General features: G+C 39.0%; 1 protein-coding gene across 1 annotated transcript in view; it reads left to right on the top strand.

Moving 5' to 3' along the window:
- Positions 1 to 17,879, top strand: part of col27a1a (collagen, type XXVII, alpha 1a) — an 87,678-nt gene that overhangs the window by 38,163 nt on the left and 31,636 nt on the right. Inside the window, exons 11-22 of the mRNA XM_079835627.1 lie at positions 2,282 to 2,335; positions 4,790 to 4,834; positions 5,746 to 5,799; positions 8,649 to 8,693; positions 11,979 to 12,032; positions 12,121 to 12,165; positions 14,101 to 14,154; positions 14,348 to 14,401; positions 17,324 to 17,377; positions 17,523 to 17,576; positions 17,662 to 17,715; positions 17,804 to 17,848. Coding sequence (XP_079691753.1) covers positions 2,282 to 2,335; positions 4,790 to 4,834; positions 5,746 to 5,799; positions 8,649 to 8,693; positions 11,979 to 12,032; positions 12,121 to 12,165; positions 14,101 to 14,154; positions 14,348 to 14,401; positions 17,324 to 17,377; positions 17,523 to 17,576; positions 17,662 to 17,715; positions 17,804 to 17,848 — 612 coding nt within the window. The remainder of the gene's footprint in view (positions 1 to 2,281; positions 2,336 to 4,789; positions 4,835 to 5,745; positions 5,800 to 8,648; positions 8,694 to 11,978; positions 12,033 to 12,120; positions 12,166 to 14,100; positions 14,155 to 14,347; positions 14,402 to 17,323; positions 17,378 to 17,522; positions 17,577 to 17,661; positions 17,716 to 17,803; positions 17,849 to 17,879) is intronic.

The following is a 17,879-nucleotide window of genomic DNA, read 5'->3' as shown; positions in this document are numbered from 1 at the left end:
ATTGCAACTTACAACGCTGTCATTGTGACATTTGAGCTGTCTGGGCGGCCTATGGTTACTGTTGCTAGGTTATTTGCGATGTTTGATCTTTTACAAAGGGCTGAAAATGAAGTTCGGACTTTTTCTGACAATCTTGTTGAGTTTTAAAGTCAAGTGATTTGACCTCGACTCCATTAGAGAGATTTTTTTTTTTTACTACTACAGCTTCTCTTTTCTTCCGTCTCCCCCTGGTTTTCTGGTTTTTCCTTTTTCTGTTTTTTGAGTCAACAGAGACTCAACCATGACAAATTTGCTGCTGACAGCTGCCCGAGCCATAAGTGTGCATTTATGTGTGATTTTAGCCTCCTACAGTCACATTAACATGTTCACAAGTACAGCCACCTTCATTTATTTTGCTCTGTCGTTGGTTTGAAGTATTCAGAAACAATTTATATTTTATTCTCCCTGTGCCACTTTATATAGTGTGCTCACACATACACACGCTCTAGCTGTTGTGTTTGTAGTTGAGCTGTATTAAAGGCTCTTTATCAGGCTAGACTCCGCCCACATTGGCTGGAATTTCCTGTTTAAAATCAGACTGAGGCCCTGCTGTCTTTAGGCACCACACACACACACGCGCGCGCATGTGTCTCCCAATGCACATTTGTATCAAAGCACCTTGCATGGAGTTATGGTTCTGAGTGAATCTGAATGCATATGTTTTCATTGTACCTTGTGTCTGTTTGTGCATGTGTCCATCGTTTGTTCCCTGAAGTGAGCGTATGTGCCCTTGGACTACATTGTGGAGGCCAGCACCATGCAGTCCATGGGCATATACACTTACTTCATGGCCTGCATCAACACGAAGACGTCCATTCATCCATCCTAGCACCTCTTCATTCATCTGTACATCCTTGTGATCAAATGATACGGTGGACGTCCGTTGGATTGCCAATGATTATATAGACTAACCTGTTTTAACGTCTTACTTCATCTAATGGTTAGTTTTACTACTCAGTATTTAGGTATTACATTTGTCTTGGATATTTCCCCTAAAGCTGTTGCAGTATAAATGGTACATTTTGTGATTGTGAGAGAAAATAGGTCTATGAAATTAATATGGATAGGAGGGCTGGGTAAAAAAATATCCATTTCTCGATTTGAATCGATTATCATTTTTACAAACGTAGAATCGTAGAATCGATTAGTCATCCTGTTTTCAGTTGATGAATGAACGAGCGTTGTAGCTCGCCTCCCATCCAATAAATCGCAATCATCTTTGTGCTTTGTTACTATTGATATGAAACAGTCTCAGATTTCAAATTACGCCCATTTTATTTTGAAATTCAAAAACATAAATACCGTTTTGGCGCTGTGGCCGTGTGGCGCGAGATCGCTCTTGCACAGCTCAGCTCAAGAGAAGCGGCACGTGAACTGATCTTCTCTTCCGACTTAATACCAGTTACAGCGCGAAATAAACACCAATGAGCATCTGGAAGTGTGTTAAAAGATACAGGACAACTTACCAAAATCCTTATTGTGTCACATGGAATCGCTCAATCAGTTTTTTTAATGGTGGAAAGACGGTTGAATGTCATGTAACGTCACATTTAGCCTACCTCAGAAAAACCATAGGCTATCCAGTGTCCATAAACTCGTTAGTCAGCTAGAAAAATTTACTCTAGAGAGGATCATTTAGCTAAATATAGGCACCATATTACATATGCATTATCATTTTTTAAAATGTTTTTCAAAATGTAATGCATGTTTGAATAAATCTGGCATGTTTTTATGACAGCCACCATTTAAATGTTTATATTTCTAAAAACGAATTGGAGTAGAAATATGATTTTGTATTTGTAAATTTAATATTATAACTTTATTAGGTATATATTATAAAATGTAGCCAAGTAGGCTGACCTCTGACTCCCATAGTTTAAAGCATTAGTTAAGAGATTTGTTTTCCTTGAGAAAATTTGCCATGTATTGTACCTGATATCGGAAATTATCGAATCGAATTGCAAGCTTGTGAATCGAAATCAAATAGAATTGTGAAATTCGTGTCAATACCCAGCCCTAATGGATAGTATATTAAGCAACCACCTAGAACACCCTAGCAACTAATATTTAGATGAATCACTTGTATCCCTCATTTGTAAGTTGCTGTGGATAGAAACCACCCCGAACACCACTTTTGAGGAAAAAATGTGATGATTTGTGATGAATGTGATCTTTCTTTCCCATTATCCTCCACTCCAGGCATCAGTATTGAGCTTCTCTCTGTTTCTCTGTTTCTTTATAGGGCTTCATTGGAATCCCGGGACTTTTTGGTTTACCTGGAGCTGATGGTGAAAGAGTGAGTCTGTTCATGTTATGACTCCGTCTGTATCCTCCTTCACTGAGTCATTTTTCAGCAGTCAGTGATCTTAACAGTCAGTGGGATGAATGTTCTGGCAAACGGCTGTTGTGTAACGCCGCTAAAGTACTTCCCATGAATCCGTTAAAACACCCACCACACATGATTTCCCATTTATAGTCTAAACCACAAACAATAATTGCTTAACATGTTCAGTTAATTCAGCATACAACATACTTAAAACCCCCCTTACCTCATAGACATGAAAATGCACAACTTAAATATTTTTAATTCATGGTTAGGAATTCAGTTCTTTTAAACAAGACACTAAAGTGAAAGCAAAAAATGTAATTGTTTTAAAGAAGTTTACTGTAAAACAAATGTACAGAACATTTTATATTTTGTACAAAATATATATTTTACAAAAAATGTTTACCCTAAAATTGCTATAAAATCAAAGCCATATGTCTAACCAAGTTGTGTTCCAAATTTTAAGTTGATCTCACAAAAATGTAAGTTCCTATGCCCTTTACCAAAAATAGCCACCGCCACATTCCATTGAATTGTTTTTTATGTGTTCTCTTGTAACAAATTAATAAATTCTGTCACAATATCACTTCTATCACAAAACAAACAGTCACGGAGCTTTCCAACAATATGCTTTTTGGAAAGTATGCTAGATTAGAAAACATTTTTGATTAGAAAATATTTTCACGAGCAAGGACCAATCCACAACCATGAATGTTGGAGAATTATTTATTGAAGAACTTCGGGATGAATAGGGAGAGGATGAAGAGGAAGAGAGAAAGGGATGGTAGTCAGGCTGATCTGGTGTTGGTGGCCATCGTCCACACGGAGACACGTTTAGCTGTATATGTAAAAAATGTGTATCGTATCAGTGTTTCGTCCAGACGGATCTGGCATTTTAGGAGCCTGAAACCGGCATTTTTTTAAACCGGGTCCCAAAGTGGATAAATCTGAAACGGACACCCTTGCGTTTTCGTGTGTACAGCCAATCCGTATATTTTGTGAAACGGTGATGTCATTACACCACGTCCCGCACGGGAAAGACTAAAAGGGATACAGCTACGGCCACTGGGCATGCGCACATCAATATTACGTCCTTAAATTACTGTATTTGCATTATTGTAAGGGTAGGTTTAGGGTCGAGGTGAGTGTAGGCGTTAATAAAACACAATCTGGTAAGTAGCAAATTTATTTATTGTTATTTTCTTTTGAGATTTTGCCTCACTTTCGACCGTTGCTGTACCCCTTCTAGCCACAACTCTTCTTCTTTGTTTTTAGTGTATTTCTGTGGCAGAATTACAGCGCCACACACTGGCCTGGCATGTATACTACATCGTTTTGAGTCGGTTTCGGTGCTCTCGTGTGTACGCAGATATTTCTTGAAATGAGGGGAAAAAAAGTTCGGATAGGGCAAGCTCTGGCTTCATGTGGACGGGGCCTCAGAGTGGGGGCATCATCTCAGTTAACTGTAGGCCGAGTCATTAGGACCCCCCCAATACAACCTGGAAGAGAAGAGAACAGAACAGGGGATGGGAAAGATGGTTGAATAGATAAGAGAGGGAGGGTTCAAGAGAACGTGACAAACAATACTGTAAGGGGCGGCCCGATATAAGAAAGTTTTGAGAAGTCAGGTGATTGATTGAGGCATGGCCCCACTCCCGAACCTCAGTTAACTAGTTAACTCCATTAAAATACATTTTGTATAATGAAACATGACACCACCCTCTAGGGGGAGGAGCCTGCTAAAAGGATATAAAGTACTGTTAAATGATACCTAATTTATGATGATTACTAAAAAATGTGATGGGGGGGGGGGGCAATAATAAATAGAGCGCCTTTAATAGGCATTAATTTAAACCTTGTGTAAAGATTATGCAATTTTGTCACTTGTAATATGATTTCCCTTGCATTATTTGTAAGTATGTTTAATAGCACAGTGACTATACTGCTGTTGCAGTCTATATAGTATATGGCTATATATTAACTGTAGCTTATTCTTTTCCTGTCTTACAAGCACAAGGTATTTCCTGAAGGAAATACAGATCTAGTTATCTAGAGTATTCCAAGTATAGTTCTAACTGCTTTTACAGTTATTAATGTGGAAATAGATTAGTGGTAGATTTTTAAATCAAGTGCTGCCCACTACTGGTAGATTTATGACAGTAAATCCTATCACGGAGATTTGTGTGTGTGTGTGTTGTGAAAGTGGAAACTACTTCCAGCTGGTTCTGGCGTTCTGCTGAGGGTGTTTGGATGAGTCATATGATAATAGAGTGTGTGTACACACACACACACACACACAAACACACACACAGTGTAGTGGGGTCTTTGAGCACTTCTTTCTAATGGCATGATACTTTTAACCACAGCTGACCATATTAGCAATTATTTAGTGTCTCTCTCTTTCTCTGTCTCTGTCTTTTTCAGGGTAGTCCTGGTCCACCAGGGAAGAGGGGCAAGATGGGTAGGCCGGTAAAGTTTTGTCTCAACATACTTTATAGATACAGATGTGAGTTTGTTGTAAGTGTGTGTGTGAAATGTAAGACATTTGTCAAGGGATGTAATCATTTAGTTGTATTGCGTGGCCCTAGAGTGTAACAAATGCATTTTAAAAGTACAAACTGTCTATGTAGCTTCTCAGTATGAGGTCATTTAAGCTGCATGCATAGTATAGTTTTAGTAAATAATAGTTATTTATATACAATTGTGTGCGAGTGTGTGTGTGTGTGTGTGTGTGTGTGTGTGTGTGTGTGTGTGTGTGTGTGAGAGAGAGAGAGAGAGAGTTGTACTTTTCAGTGGATCATGAAATCTTCATTGTCCCTTGGCCTCTGGGACACAATAGATACACACACACACACACACACACACACACACACACACACACACACACACACACACACACACACACACACACACACACACACACACACACACACACACACACACATACACACACACACACTTATTAAGAAGCAGAATCAGCCATTTAAAGGTTGTTTAAATCAGCACGACCTTTGACATCTGACCTCATAAATTTACTGTTGCATCAGCAGGAATCTTGAGTGATGTCATCATTTGCAGTGCTACCTATCACTGTTGCTCATACTAAGGGTTAGTGATTTGAACAATCCCCCTAATCCTCTCTTTGGTGGGAACATGCTGGAAAGCAACATGCTAGTGACACAAACGCAAGCCATCGCACACCAATGGCCTAGCAACAATCCAGAACTCCTTAGAAACCACTCAGAATGTAGCGTCATTGGAGAAACTTACGATTCTTTACACAAATCAAATTGTGCCTAGATAATCTCTGACTTCATCAGTGACTTTGACAGCGGTGTGTTGTGGTGATCTTTCGGTCTCTCTCTCTCTCTCTCTCTCAGGGCTTTCCTGGTGATTTTGGAGAAAGAGGGCCCCCAGGACTGGATGGGGAACCAGTGAGTTGAACCTTTTGTTTTTACACATACATATTCTTTCATCTTTTTCTCATAAAGCAGATAGAACACTCACAACAGAGATGATGAGAAATGCATGTGTACATGGTGTATGCAGCGCAAACAACCTCCAAACAAGCAGTGTGTGTGTGTGTGGTTCAGGTAAACCCTACATTATGGGGACAAAATTTCCCCATAAAAGATGGCAATATCCGAAATCATTGTCCTTGTGAGGAAAACAACAGCTTATAAATTACTCTAAATTATGTTTTTGAAAATGTAAAAATGCTGAAAGTTTCCTATGATCGGTAGGTTTAGGGAAAGAGAATATAGTTTGTAGAATATAAAAACCATTACGCCTATGGAGAGACCCCACAAAACATAAAAACCATGTGTGTGTGTTTGTGTGGTCCTGGTAAACCCTTTTGGTACCCAAAAGATAATAATACCAGTATTTGTTTAGGTCCCCATGAGGAAAACAGCTTCTAAATCATACAGAATGATGTTTTTTAAAAATGAAAAAAATGCAGAAAGTTTTGTGTGATGGGTAGGGTTAGGTGTAGGGTTAGTGTAAGGGGAGAGAATATACAGTTTGTACAGTATATTAAAGTCATTATGTCTATGGAAAGCCCCCATAAAATGTATGTGTGTGTGTTTTCAGGGTGAATGCCCTCAATATGTGTGTTTGTGTGTGTGAGATAACTGTATGGGTGTAAACCTCAGCCTTTACTTTCGATATCTTGGCTGAACACAATTTTCCACTCTCTACTTACACACACACACACACACACACACACACACACACACACACACACACACACACACACACACACACACACACACACACACACACACACACACACACACACACACACACACACACACACACACTGTATTTTCTGTACTGTTCTGTATTTCTTTCTTGTACGGAAGCCAAATGTAATTTGTTGAATGCAAACAGGGCTGGATAGATGCTGAATAAAAAGAACTTAAACCAGCCTAAGCTGGTTTGCTGGTCATAAGTAGTCTCCCAGTCTGGCCATGCTGGCCTGGTTTGTTGGTTTAAAGGGACAGCTCATCCTGAAATAAAAATAAAGCATCTTTTACTCACCCTGCTGTTGTTCCAATGCCCTATGTCCTTCTATCTTTTTCGGACCTCAAAAGCAGACATTTTTTAAATAGTCCTAACCCTAACCCGACTAAAACATTACAAAAATGATATAAAAGTATCATGCAATGATACAGGGAGACGCGTGCCATATATGGAAAGTGTTCAGGAGGCACACTATAAGGTTTTGCAAGAAAGAAACTGTATTATTCAGTCAAAACACTGAGCTCGGCCATTCCTGTGATGAGTACACGTGCAAGCCGTCAGCACTGACTCAGCAGCCCCTCACGCAATGTTGTCATGACAACCGGTACACAATATTCACTTCGGGAGGTTTTATTATTAGTATTATTGTATTATTTCTTATTATATACATTATAGAAAAGTCGCGTTTTTTTCTATTGAGCCTGATTTCTCAAAATGGTGTGTGTGTGTGCTTATCCTGGGTACCATGACAACAGTGCGAGTTATAGTAAGCATGAGCGCCGGCGCCTGCTGACGGCTTGCACTCATCACAGGAACGCGCACACAGAGTAACGGCCGAGCTCAGTGTTTTGACTGAATAATACGGTTTCTTTCTCGCGAAACCTTATAGTGTGCCTCCTGAACACTTTCCATATATGGCGTATCTCACTGTATCATTACGTGATACTTTTGTATCATTTTTGTAATGTTTTAGCCTGGTCACTATTCCCTGCCATTATATGAAGGAGCGCGTGCAGGACTATTTTTTAAATTTCTGCTTTTGAGGTCCGAAAAAGATAGAAGGACATAGGGCATTAGAACAACAGCAGGGTGAGTAAAATATGGCTTTATTTTCATTTCAGGGTGAACTATACCTTTAAGATGGGTTTGGGACACATGAGTAAATTAGTCAGCCTTGGAGACCGGCTTAAACCAACTAACACCGGCAAACCATTTTAGGCTTTATTTATGCATGTATGTATTTATTTATTTATTACAATACGGAAAGGTGTTAGATCATGCTTTCTTATCCACTGGATTGATTGATTAATAGATTGATAGATTTATTGATTTATTGATTGATTGATTGATTGATTGATTGATTGATTGATTTATTTATTTATTGATTGGTTGATTGATTGATTGATTGATTGATTGATTGATTGATTGATTGATTGATTTCAGTATGGAAGGTGTTAGATCATGCTTTCTATCCACTGGAATTTTTTGGAGCAAAAAAAAAATTCACATCAAATTAACTATGAGATTTGTCCTTACCATGGTCAATATCATAATATTCTTTGATAAGAATTTTTTGGGGGGCTGATTAGTAAAAATTATCATTCCCATAAATGTCTCTGATTGGATGGGACATCATAACATGAACTGTTTGAGTCAAAGCCCGCCTCTTTTTCACCTGTAAATGTGGGGAGTGTAAAAACAGGAACTTGAAAGCCCTCTCATTTCCTGTTCTCCCTTTTCTGAAAAGAGGAGTGAAGTGCTCCTTTCATCCTTTCATCACACCAGGGGAACGAGAGGAAATGGCTCCAGCACGCTGCTGCCCGAGCCAACAACAAACCATCTCTGTTTCTACAAAAACACTCACACGCTCTCTCTACAGCACACACTCGTTTGTTACATCTCTGAATATGAAGAGAGTGCATATACACAGCACATATTATAAAGGACACGCATGCATGTACGAACCCATGAGGCTCTAGCAATCTGTGCCTGTTTAAGAAGGAAAGCATGACGCTCTGTGTTTCTGTGTTTATCTCAGGGTGTTATAGGAGCTCCTGGTCCTCCTGGTGTCCTTGGATTGATTGTAAGTGAAAGAGTTTACTCAAAGTCCCCCTGTTATGCTTCTTTTTGTTGATATTACCCTTCTTGAAGTGTATAATATAGTTGTTGTAAAAGGCCAGCAAAGTTTCAAAGATCAATGTACCTGATAAAACGCATACAGTCTTTTCTGGTAAATTACTGGTTAGAGATCATGTGTGAACAGGACCTTTTCAAAAATACTGGTAAATCGGTTCTGGCAATTTACCAGTAAGGGAAGGTGTAACATTACCAGTAAAAGACCGGGATGAAGTACTAGGTCAGAACGCGCTGACATAAGAAGTCTGCTTTGGGCCAATCATAAAGCTCTTTTGGAGATTATGTGATTACTCCGCGCTGTTTACAGTAAGCTCAGCTGCTTTTTAATAGTTTTTAAATGTAAATATCCACTAGATGGATCTTTTACCGTTGTGCCACGTGCGTCTCATAGCTTTTTCAACATGTTTCTATCGATAAAAAGCCAGAATGCAGTTGCTTGTGTGAACAGCATATTTGTGTATTTAGTGGTAAAGTCATTCTGGTACTTTTACAGTAATTTACCAGGAATGCTGTGTGAAAAGGGCTATTGTCTCCCAAAAGAAAGAACCGTTTCTGAACTGCCTGAAATGATGTCTGGTATGGTACCAGATATGGTAATGGACGTTCCTTTCCGACATGCGCTGTAAGCAGCAGACCAATCAAATCAGACTAGGCCATCTGACCAATCAGAGCAGTTTATACCAATCACAATAGACTAGGCCATCTGACCAATTAAGAGCAGAGTAGACCAATCACAACAGACTAGGCCATCTGACCAATCAGAGCAGTTTATACCAATCACAACAGACTGGGCCATCTGACCAATTAAGAGCAGAGTAGACCAATCACAACAGACTAGGCCATCTGACCAATCAGAGCAGTTTATACCAATCACAACAGACTAGGCCATCTGACCAATTAAGAGCGGAGTAGACCAATCACAATAGACTAGGCCATCTGACCAATCAGAGCAGAGTAGACCAATCACAACAGACTAGGCCATCTGACCAATCAGAGCAGTTTATACCAATCACAACAGACTAGGCCATCTGACCAATTAAGAGCAGAGTAGACCAATCACAGCAAACTGGGCCGTCTGACCAATTAAGAGCAGAGTAGACCAATCACAACGGACTAGGCCATCTGACCAATCAGAGCAGTTTATACCAATCACAACAGACTAGGCCGTCTGACCAATTAAAAGCAGAGTAGAGCAATCACAACAGACTAGGCCATCTGACCAATTAAGTGCAGAGTAGACTGATCAAATCAGACTAGGCCATCTGACCAATCAGAGCAGTCTATACCAATCACAACAGATTGGGCCATCTGACCAATCAGAGCAGTTTATACCAATCACAACAGACTGGGCCATCTGACCAATCAGAGCAGTTTATACCAATCACAACAGACTAGGCCATCTGACCAATTTAAAGCAGAGTAGACCAATCAAATCAGACTAGGCCATCTGACCAATCAGAGCAGTTTATACCAATCACAACAGACTAGGCCATCTGACCAATTAAGAGCAGAGTAGACCAATCACAACAGACTAGGCCATCTGACCAATCAGAGCAGTTTATACCAATCACAACAGACTAGGCCGTCTGACCAATTAAAAGCAGAGTAGAGCAATCACAACAGACTAGGCCATCTGACCAATTAAGTGCAGAGTAGACTGATCAAATCAGACTAGGCCATCTGACCAATCAGAGCAGTCTATACCAATCACAACAGATTGGGCCATCTGACCAATCAGAGCAGTTTATACCAATCACAACAGACTGGGCCATCTGACCAATTAAGAGCAGAGTAGACCAATCACAACAGACTAGGCCATCTGACCAATCAGAGCAGTTTATACCAATCACAACAGACTAGGCCATCTGACCAATCAGAGCAGAGTAGACCAATCACAACAGACTAGGCCATCTGACCAATCAGAGCAGTTTATACCAATCACAACAGACTAGGCCATCTGACCAATCAGAGGAGAGTAGACCAATCACAACAGACTGGGCCATCTGACCAATCAGAGCAGAGTAGACCAATCACAACAGACTGGGCCATCTGACCAATCAGAGGAGAGTAGACCAATCACAACAGACTGGGCCATCTGACCAATCAGAGCAGAGTAGACCAATCACAATAGACTAGGCCATCTGACCAATCAGAGCAGAGTAGGCTAATCACTACAGACTGGACCATCTGACCAATCAGAGCAGAGTAGGCTCTCAAAAATGTGTTTAAAGAGGCTGAATCCTTTATCAAACTGTTTCTGACACTGTGAGAAAAGATGTGATGCTGCAATGTATTATGAGAAAATGCAAGTGTTTTTTGACCTTGGATGCATTTTAGGAGCCTTCAAAACAAAATTAGGTGCCTTTAAAATTGCAAGATTACCTTGATAACAAATGAGGATGAAATATAACTTCTTATATAACACTATTATAAGGCCGTACAGAAAAAGTGTTTTTGCATAAATTTAGAATAAATTTTTGGTGAATTATTATCGTTCGGATGCTCGTTTCACGCACAAATTTAGTGAATGAGACCCATTGTTTTTTAAAAATGGGTTGGATGCTTTTGAACACGCTAACCTAGACTCTAACCATTGATATTGAAATCCAACACACACTTTATTTCAAATGTTCTAATATTTCTTTCTTTATTTTGTTCTAATAGTTTTGGATGGTTGGCATTGGGAAATGGTTTGGCAGATTTACACAGGGATAAATTACATTTTTAAATGTATTCACACAGAAAACAATTGTAACTGTAATAATATTTCCCAGTATTGCTGTTTTACACAGCCTGGGTGAGACTTTCTTCAAAAACATTTAACTTTAGAAACTTTAGAGCGGAGCTATATCAAATTAAAATTATAACTAATCATCGATACAAATCACATCTCTCCAGTAACTTACCAGGATGTCCTCTCAGCATTTATAAGCACATAAAGTGTCTGTTGTTGTAGTACAGCTGAAACAGCATGATGTGCATATTAAATCCACATTTGCTTTTACAAATGCATTCAAATTGATAGCATATTTTCTGTTGGTTTGTCAAAAGTGCGATCATGCAGGCCCCTGCAGGCCCTCTTAGCATGATGCTTTTCTTCAATAAAACATTAAAACCCAGAATATTCATTAAAATAGGTCATAATAATAATCCAAAGAAGCTTTACAAGTTAAACCCTTCACTAACTGGAGATCAAAAACACGTGCAATGCTCATTCCCGTCTCTTCTCCAGGGCGATATGGGCCCTGCCGGGATCATCGGTTTACCAGGACCAAACGGACTGAAAGTAAGTCTTGCACATACAGTGTGTAGCCCTCACATTCCTCTAGCACTCACCAGCCACTTTAGTGTTTGTGTGTTTGTGTTTGTTCCAGGGCGTCTCGGGGAACATGGGCGAGCCTGGACTGAAAGGTGATAAGGTGATCTGAATACTCTGTTATTGGCCTGTTTTGCAGCATGTGATGGAAATTCTCTCTCCCCATTGGCCACCCTGTGTAACGCATGTTTTAAAAGCTCCGCCCTTGAGTAGCATGTGATCAAAGAGATTATAAATTGGTTTGTCAAAAGAAGATTTTGTAGAATCATTTTTTTTTGGGTAAAAACACCTGACCCTGGACCACAAAACCAGTCATAAGGGGTCAATTTCTTTCAATTAAAAGCTGGATAAATCTGCTTTCCATTGATGTACACTTTTTTTTTTAAATCCCCGTAAAATTTACGGTGAAAAACCGGTAGCTATGGTTGCCAGAACTTTACCGTAAAAAATATGGTAGCAACATTTTAGGTTTTACGGGACAGAACTTCGTTTACTGTCTATTTTACAGTTCAAAACCGTGTAGTTTAAAGGTTTATATTGTAGTAATTATGTGTACACTGTAAAAAATGTACAGTAAAAAACTGTTAAATTACCAAACCTATTGAAATACTAATATCTGTTATGTACCTTTGATATATACTGACGAGCACCAATCACAGCAGTGATGAGAGTCACATGATGAATCAAAGCTCATCACAAGCAGGTTTTAGGAGAACAATATTAATATATGGAAGGTGTCATTCACACAAACACTAAAAACCATCATGGTAACACACATGAAATAAAAAAAATGCAATAAACATTCATTTTACAACATTAGATGTAACATAAAACCCTAATCTGCATAACTGATTAGAAAAAATTAGAAGAAACAGTTTTTTCAATGAAAATACATCAAATGTGACGTGTCACGCAGGGAATTCTGGGAATGGCAATTTACGTTTTTTCACTGTAAATTACATGACTTGTTATTTTTCACTTCCAAAAACTGTAAATTCAACGGAATTTTACTGTAAAATTAAATTAAGTGTAAGGTTAGATCTATTACACTATTACAGTTATTCACTGTATATAGTACGGAAAGTTTCTCTTAACCAGTTAACTGTTTTTCAGCATTGCATTTTTACAGTCTTTTACCATGAAAATCACGATAATTTTTTACAGTGTATGGTTAGTTTGGATAGGACAATATTTGGCTGAGATACGACTAAAATCTGGAATCTGAGGGTGCAAAAAAATTGAAATATTGAGAAAATCACCTTTAAAGTTGACCAAATGAAGTCCCTACTAATAATACATTTTCGATATATTTACAGTAGGAAATCTATCAAATATCTTCATGGAACATGATCTTTACTTAATATCCTTATGATTTTTGGCATAAAAGAACAATCGATCATTTTGACCCATACAATGTATTGTTGGCTATTGCCACAAATATACCCGTGAGACTTATGACTGGTTTTGTGGTCCAGGGTCACATTTTTGAGAGAGGGTTCAGTACACGATAAGCTCTATCGACAGCTTTTATGGCATAATCTTGGTTATCATGGTCAATCATTTAGTTTTTTAATAAATAAACAATTATGTATTTATTTATTTATAGAAAAACTGCTTTTTGGAAGTCTATTGGGCTGGAAACATTTCTGGAAGCATTAAATGTAGACATTTTTTCCACTTAAATGAATAGAGTAAAGTTGTCTGTAATATTGATATCATATCTAGCAGTGCTAATACTTTAATAAGTGGATGCATAACCAACTTATTTGGTGTGAATAGAGTTTTAGTCATATAAACACCTTTCTGGTGTCCTTGTGCATATTGTGCAAAAGTTCAAAGATTTCATTTCACACCGAAAAGATCAGCGATAATAACACCATAGTCAGCTAGTCAGAGTCTTGTGGATGTACTTTCTGTGCTAATTAACATTATGCTACACATGCTGTCTATAGAGCTTCACTTGCATTAAATCTGAAGTTTTATTCACTTCACAACTTGTTTCTTACTTCTTCCTTCTCTTTCACTTTTTCTCCCTCAGGGTGACGTTGGGCTTCCTGGAGAGCAAGGGGAGATCGGGTTCCAAGGAGACAAGGTATGCCTTCCAGAGTGACCCCTCATTTCCCTCTGTCAAATACACATTTGCGCACTGTCAGCGCAGAGCAGTGGACGTCCAGATGTCTGATGATTTAAATAACATTTCCTTCTAATTGCCCCGACTTTAGAGCTTTCATAGATGGTTACACATGCTCTCTCTCACAGACGAATATATCTTTTGTTTGTTTCAGGGTGTGCAGGGTTTGCCAGGATTACCAGGACCTCGTGGAAAACCAGGACTGCAGGTTTGTTCTGTCAGGATTAACTCACACTCGTGTCGTTCCAATCCCGTAGGCTTTTTTCTGTTTAAAAGTAGAAATTATTGTTCTTATTGCTTTTTGGTCTCACCAAGACATATCTTTCGATATCTTTGTATGCTTTCGAGCTTCGAAGCGCCATAGACATTTCTAAACAGTGGTCCATGTGACTTGTGCACAAAATATTTAAAGTCTTCTGAATCCATACGGAATCACACATGTGGCGCGAGTCATTTTTCTTACATCCATTCATTGTAATTTCATGTAAAAGAGCATTTCTTTCAAAACATTTCTTCACAGCTTCTTTTGTGTTTTCTATGGAAGTAAATTGTATTGGTTTGGAACAACATAGGGAAGAAATAAGTGGTCCAAGACCCTATGACTTCAGTCGCACTTGAACCAAGAACACACAAATAAAGAATTGACGGGATTGGAGGAATTTTGGGGTTGAAAATTGAAAAAAATAACAAATCCTTCCCTCGCGGGTCACTTTGACCCCCATAGGAATGAATGGAATGCAAGGAATGCTTTAGTACACATAGAAAAACTAAAAAAAATCTAACTAAAAATGCTAAAACTTTACAGAAAAGTGATTTTAGAATGTCTACATGTGGATCCGGATCAAGCAGTTTCTCTTGAAACCAATACAGAAGTGACTTAAACTGCAATTTATCGACTGGCCGCTAGAGACAGGCTCCAGAAGGGAGCAGAATCTCATTGAGCCCCATGTTAAAAGGCCCAACTTTACAGCAGAAAAAAACATGTTTACAGTCTGGTACAAATTGTGGTTTATGTCTATATATCTAATTTTGCCCTTCATGACAAGGGAGGGCGGTGAATTTTTTTTATAACTCATTCGTTTACATTATATAAAGCCTTAAAGTCCTGCATAATTAAGAGGCGTGACCACTTTGAGTGACAGGTGGATAGCCATTTATCTGCTGTCTGTTAAGGCCAATTTATACTTCTGCGTCAGACCTATGCCGTAGCTACGCCGTAGGCTGTGTGATACGCGCGTACCCTACGCCGTACCCTGACGCGCACCTCTCCAAAAATGTAACAACGCGTCAATTCTATGCGGGCCGCAAGCGCTGTGATTGGTCTGCCAGAACCCCTCCCTTAGGTCAATAAATAAATAAAAAATCTGCGATAGGAGTGTGTGTGTGTGTGTGTCCAGAAATGGGATGAAAGTTCCTTACGTCTGCTATAACACAATATTTTGTAGTCCAGCGATTCTTTATGCTAGTAAATAAATACATAGATCCACTGAGTATAGTTTATTTATTTTCTCCTTAAAACCAAAGATTTTAATCAGTAATTGTATATCAAGAACAGGGACACATTAGGGTACATTTCGTGAATGAAGTCTCCGCAACAGCAATCGATTGCTCGAGCCACCGCTAGTGAAAACAGCGGCCACGAGCTCTGCATGATTTCACAAACGCATTCCAGTGCCAGATCACCTTATTTAACTTTACTAATCAACTAGAGATGCTTAATTTGTATTAGATACAACAACTCAAGCTGCAAGAAAAGCCGCTCTCTCACTGCTGCTGATACTCCGACATGAATGTACAGATTCTACACATCAAGCTGCTTCTTCTTCGGCTGTTGTCTTGATTACACCAACATGCCCGAGGACACTGCCTACTAGCGTCTGCATGTGTAATTGCACATTGACGCGGACAACAGCGCAGAAGTATAAATGCTCACGGCGGCGGCGGCTACGCGCATAGCCTACGGCGTACGCTCGATGCAGAAGTATAAATTGGCATTTAGTCATCACGTCACCTCAGCTCCACCGACGTCCCGCCTTTTTGCCCATTTTCTGGTATGCGGGAGTGACACGCGATGACGCACTGGCAAGATGGCAACGGCCATCTCGTCCCTATTTTACGCTTCAAAACTGCTCTTCAGAATCCTATGGGTGACGTCACGGACACTACGCCCATATTTTTTTTACAGTTTATGATCTGCATACTGAAGTTATCTGATTTTAGGACCCAGCAGAACAGCTCATTTGCTCCATATAGCACTATAAGGCCATCTATATTATTATTTTTCCACAAGAGGTCAGCAGAGACACCAAATGTAAGATATTTTGAGCTGAATTAAAAGGGTTATGCATGAAATTGTGAGTTATTTTGAATTGAAATTGAAAGAATGTGAAGAATGTGCTTAAATTACTATATTTATTGATCAAATCTAGTAATTTAAAGGTAAATAAAAAAATATATAAAAAACATATAAAAAATATTATCAAAATGAAATAAAATAAACTTTCTGGACAAAAAAAATTTCGGGTCATTTTGAACCATGAGGGAAGGATTAGGATTAACCCACAAAGGATGAGGGTTAAATAGGACGTATAAGGCTTTTTTACATTTTCAACTTTCTATTTGAGCATAAAAAATTGTTTCTGAACTCCCTGAAACGCCTCCATTGTAGTCTTGAGTTTTCTTCCGGGAACCAACGCAATATTCCTTATTTCAATTTTTTAACATTCAAGCATGAAAACCTATTCTAGTAGAGCCAAAAAACTAAATCAAGACTTTGTAAAAGGGCATAATATGGCCACTTTAACAGAATAACACTTGCCCATAAACATGTATTAAAAATCCACATAGTGTTACTGAACTTCAATTTCAGCTATTTTATAGTATTTGGCCAATTTTCCCTGTTTTTTGTTACAGTGTGCACATTTGTTATTGTTTTGTTTTTTCATTTAAAAATGTACCTGAGCCCCTGTGCGAGTTTTGTCCGTTTATCAACACTCAAATTCTGAGCATATGGAGTGCCTGTGGTCTAGAGTAACAGGTTAACCTAAAAGCTCATGGTCTGAATGCTCAGTTTATTTCTTTTTGAGTGTGTCTGAATCAGCATCTGGCTGAATTTGCGTTTGTTTTGAAGGGCAAGACAGGAGACAGTGGGCCCAGTGGAACACCAGGACCACCAGGACTTGAGGTAAGAATCAACATCTCATAACCTTTTTAAAACTACAGCATAACCATAAAACACTGATGCAGTTTCATGTGTGAATGTGTCGCAACAGTTTGTTCTGTTGCTGATGTCAACAAATATACAAAATATGTGATGCTGATGTTCGCAGGGTTTCCCTGGTGACATCGGAAAACCTGGACACAATGGACCCGAGGGACCAAAGGTGTTATATATAAAGAAAATCTGGTAAAAACAGGTGTTTTGAATATTTGCATATTTACAGCATGCTGTTGATGTTTTCTTCATAGGGTAAGCCTGGAGCCAGAGGTTTACCGGGACCTCGTGGAGCAGCTGGACGAGAGGTGTGTGTGTGTGTTATTTGTAAGGTCTGAGTGTCTTTAAAATAGACCTGTGAGACAACCATGAGTTAATCTTCATTTTAAATTGTAGGGTGATGAGGGTCCTATAGGACCACCGGGGCCAGTAGGACTCGAGGTGAGTTGGTATTTACACGTTTGAAGAATCT

The sequence above is a fragment of the Gobio gobio genome, assembly GCF_949357685.1.
Source record: "Gobio gobio genome assembly, chromosome: 14".
Lineage (NCBI taxonomy): Eukaryota > Metazoa > Chordata > Actinopteri > Cypriniformes > Gobionidae > Gobio > Gobio gobio.
This window is presented reverse-complemented; position numbering and strand designations above follow the sequence as displayed.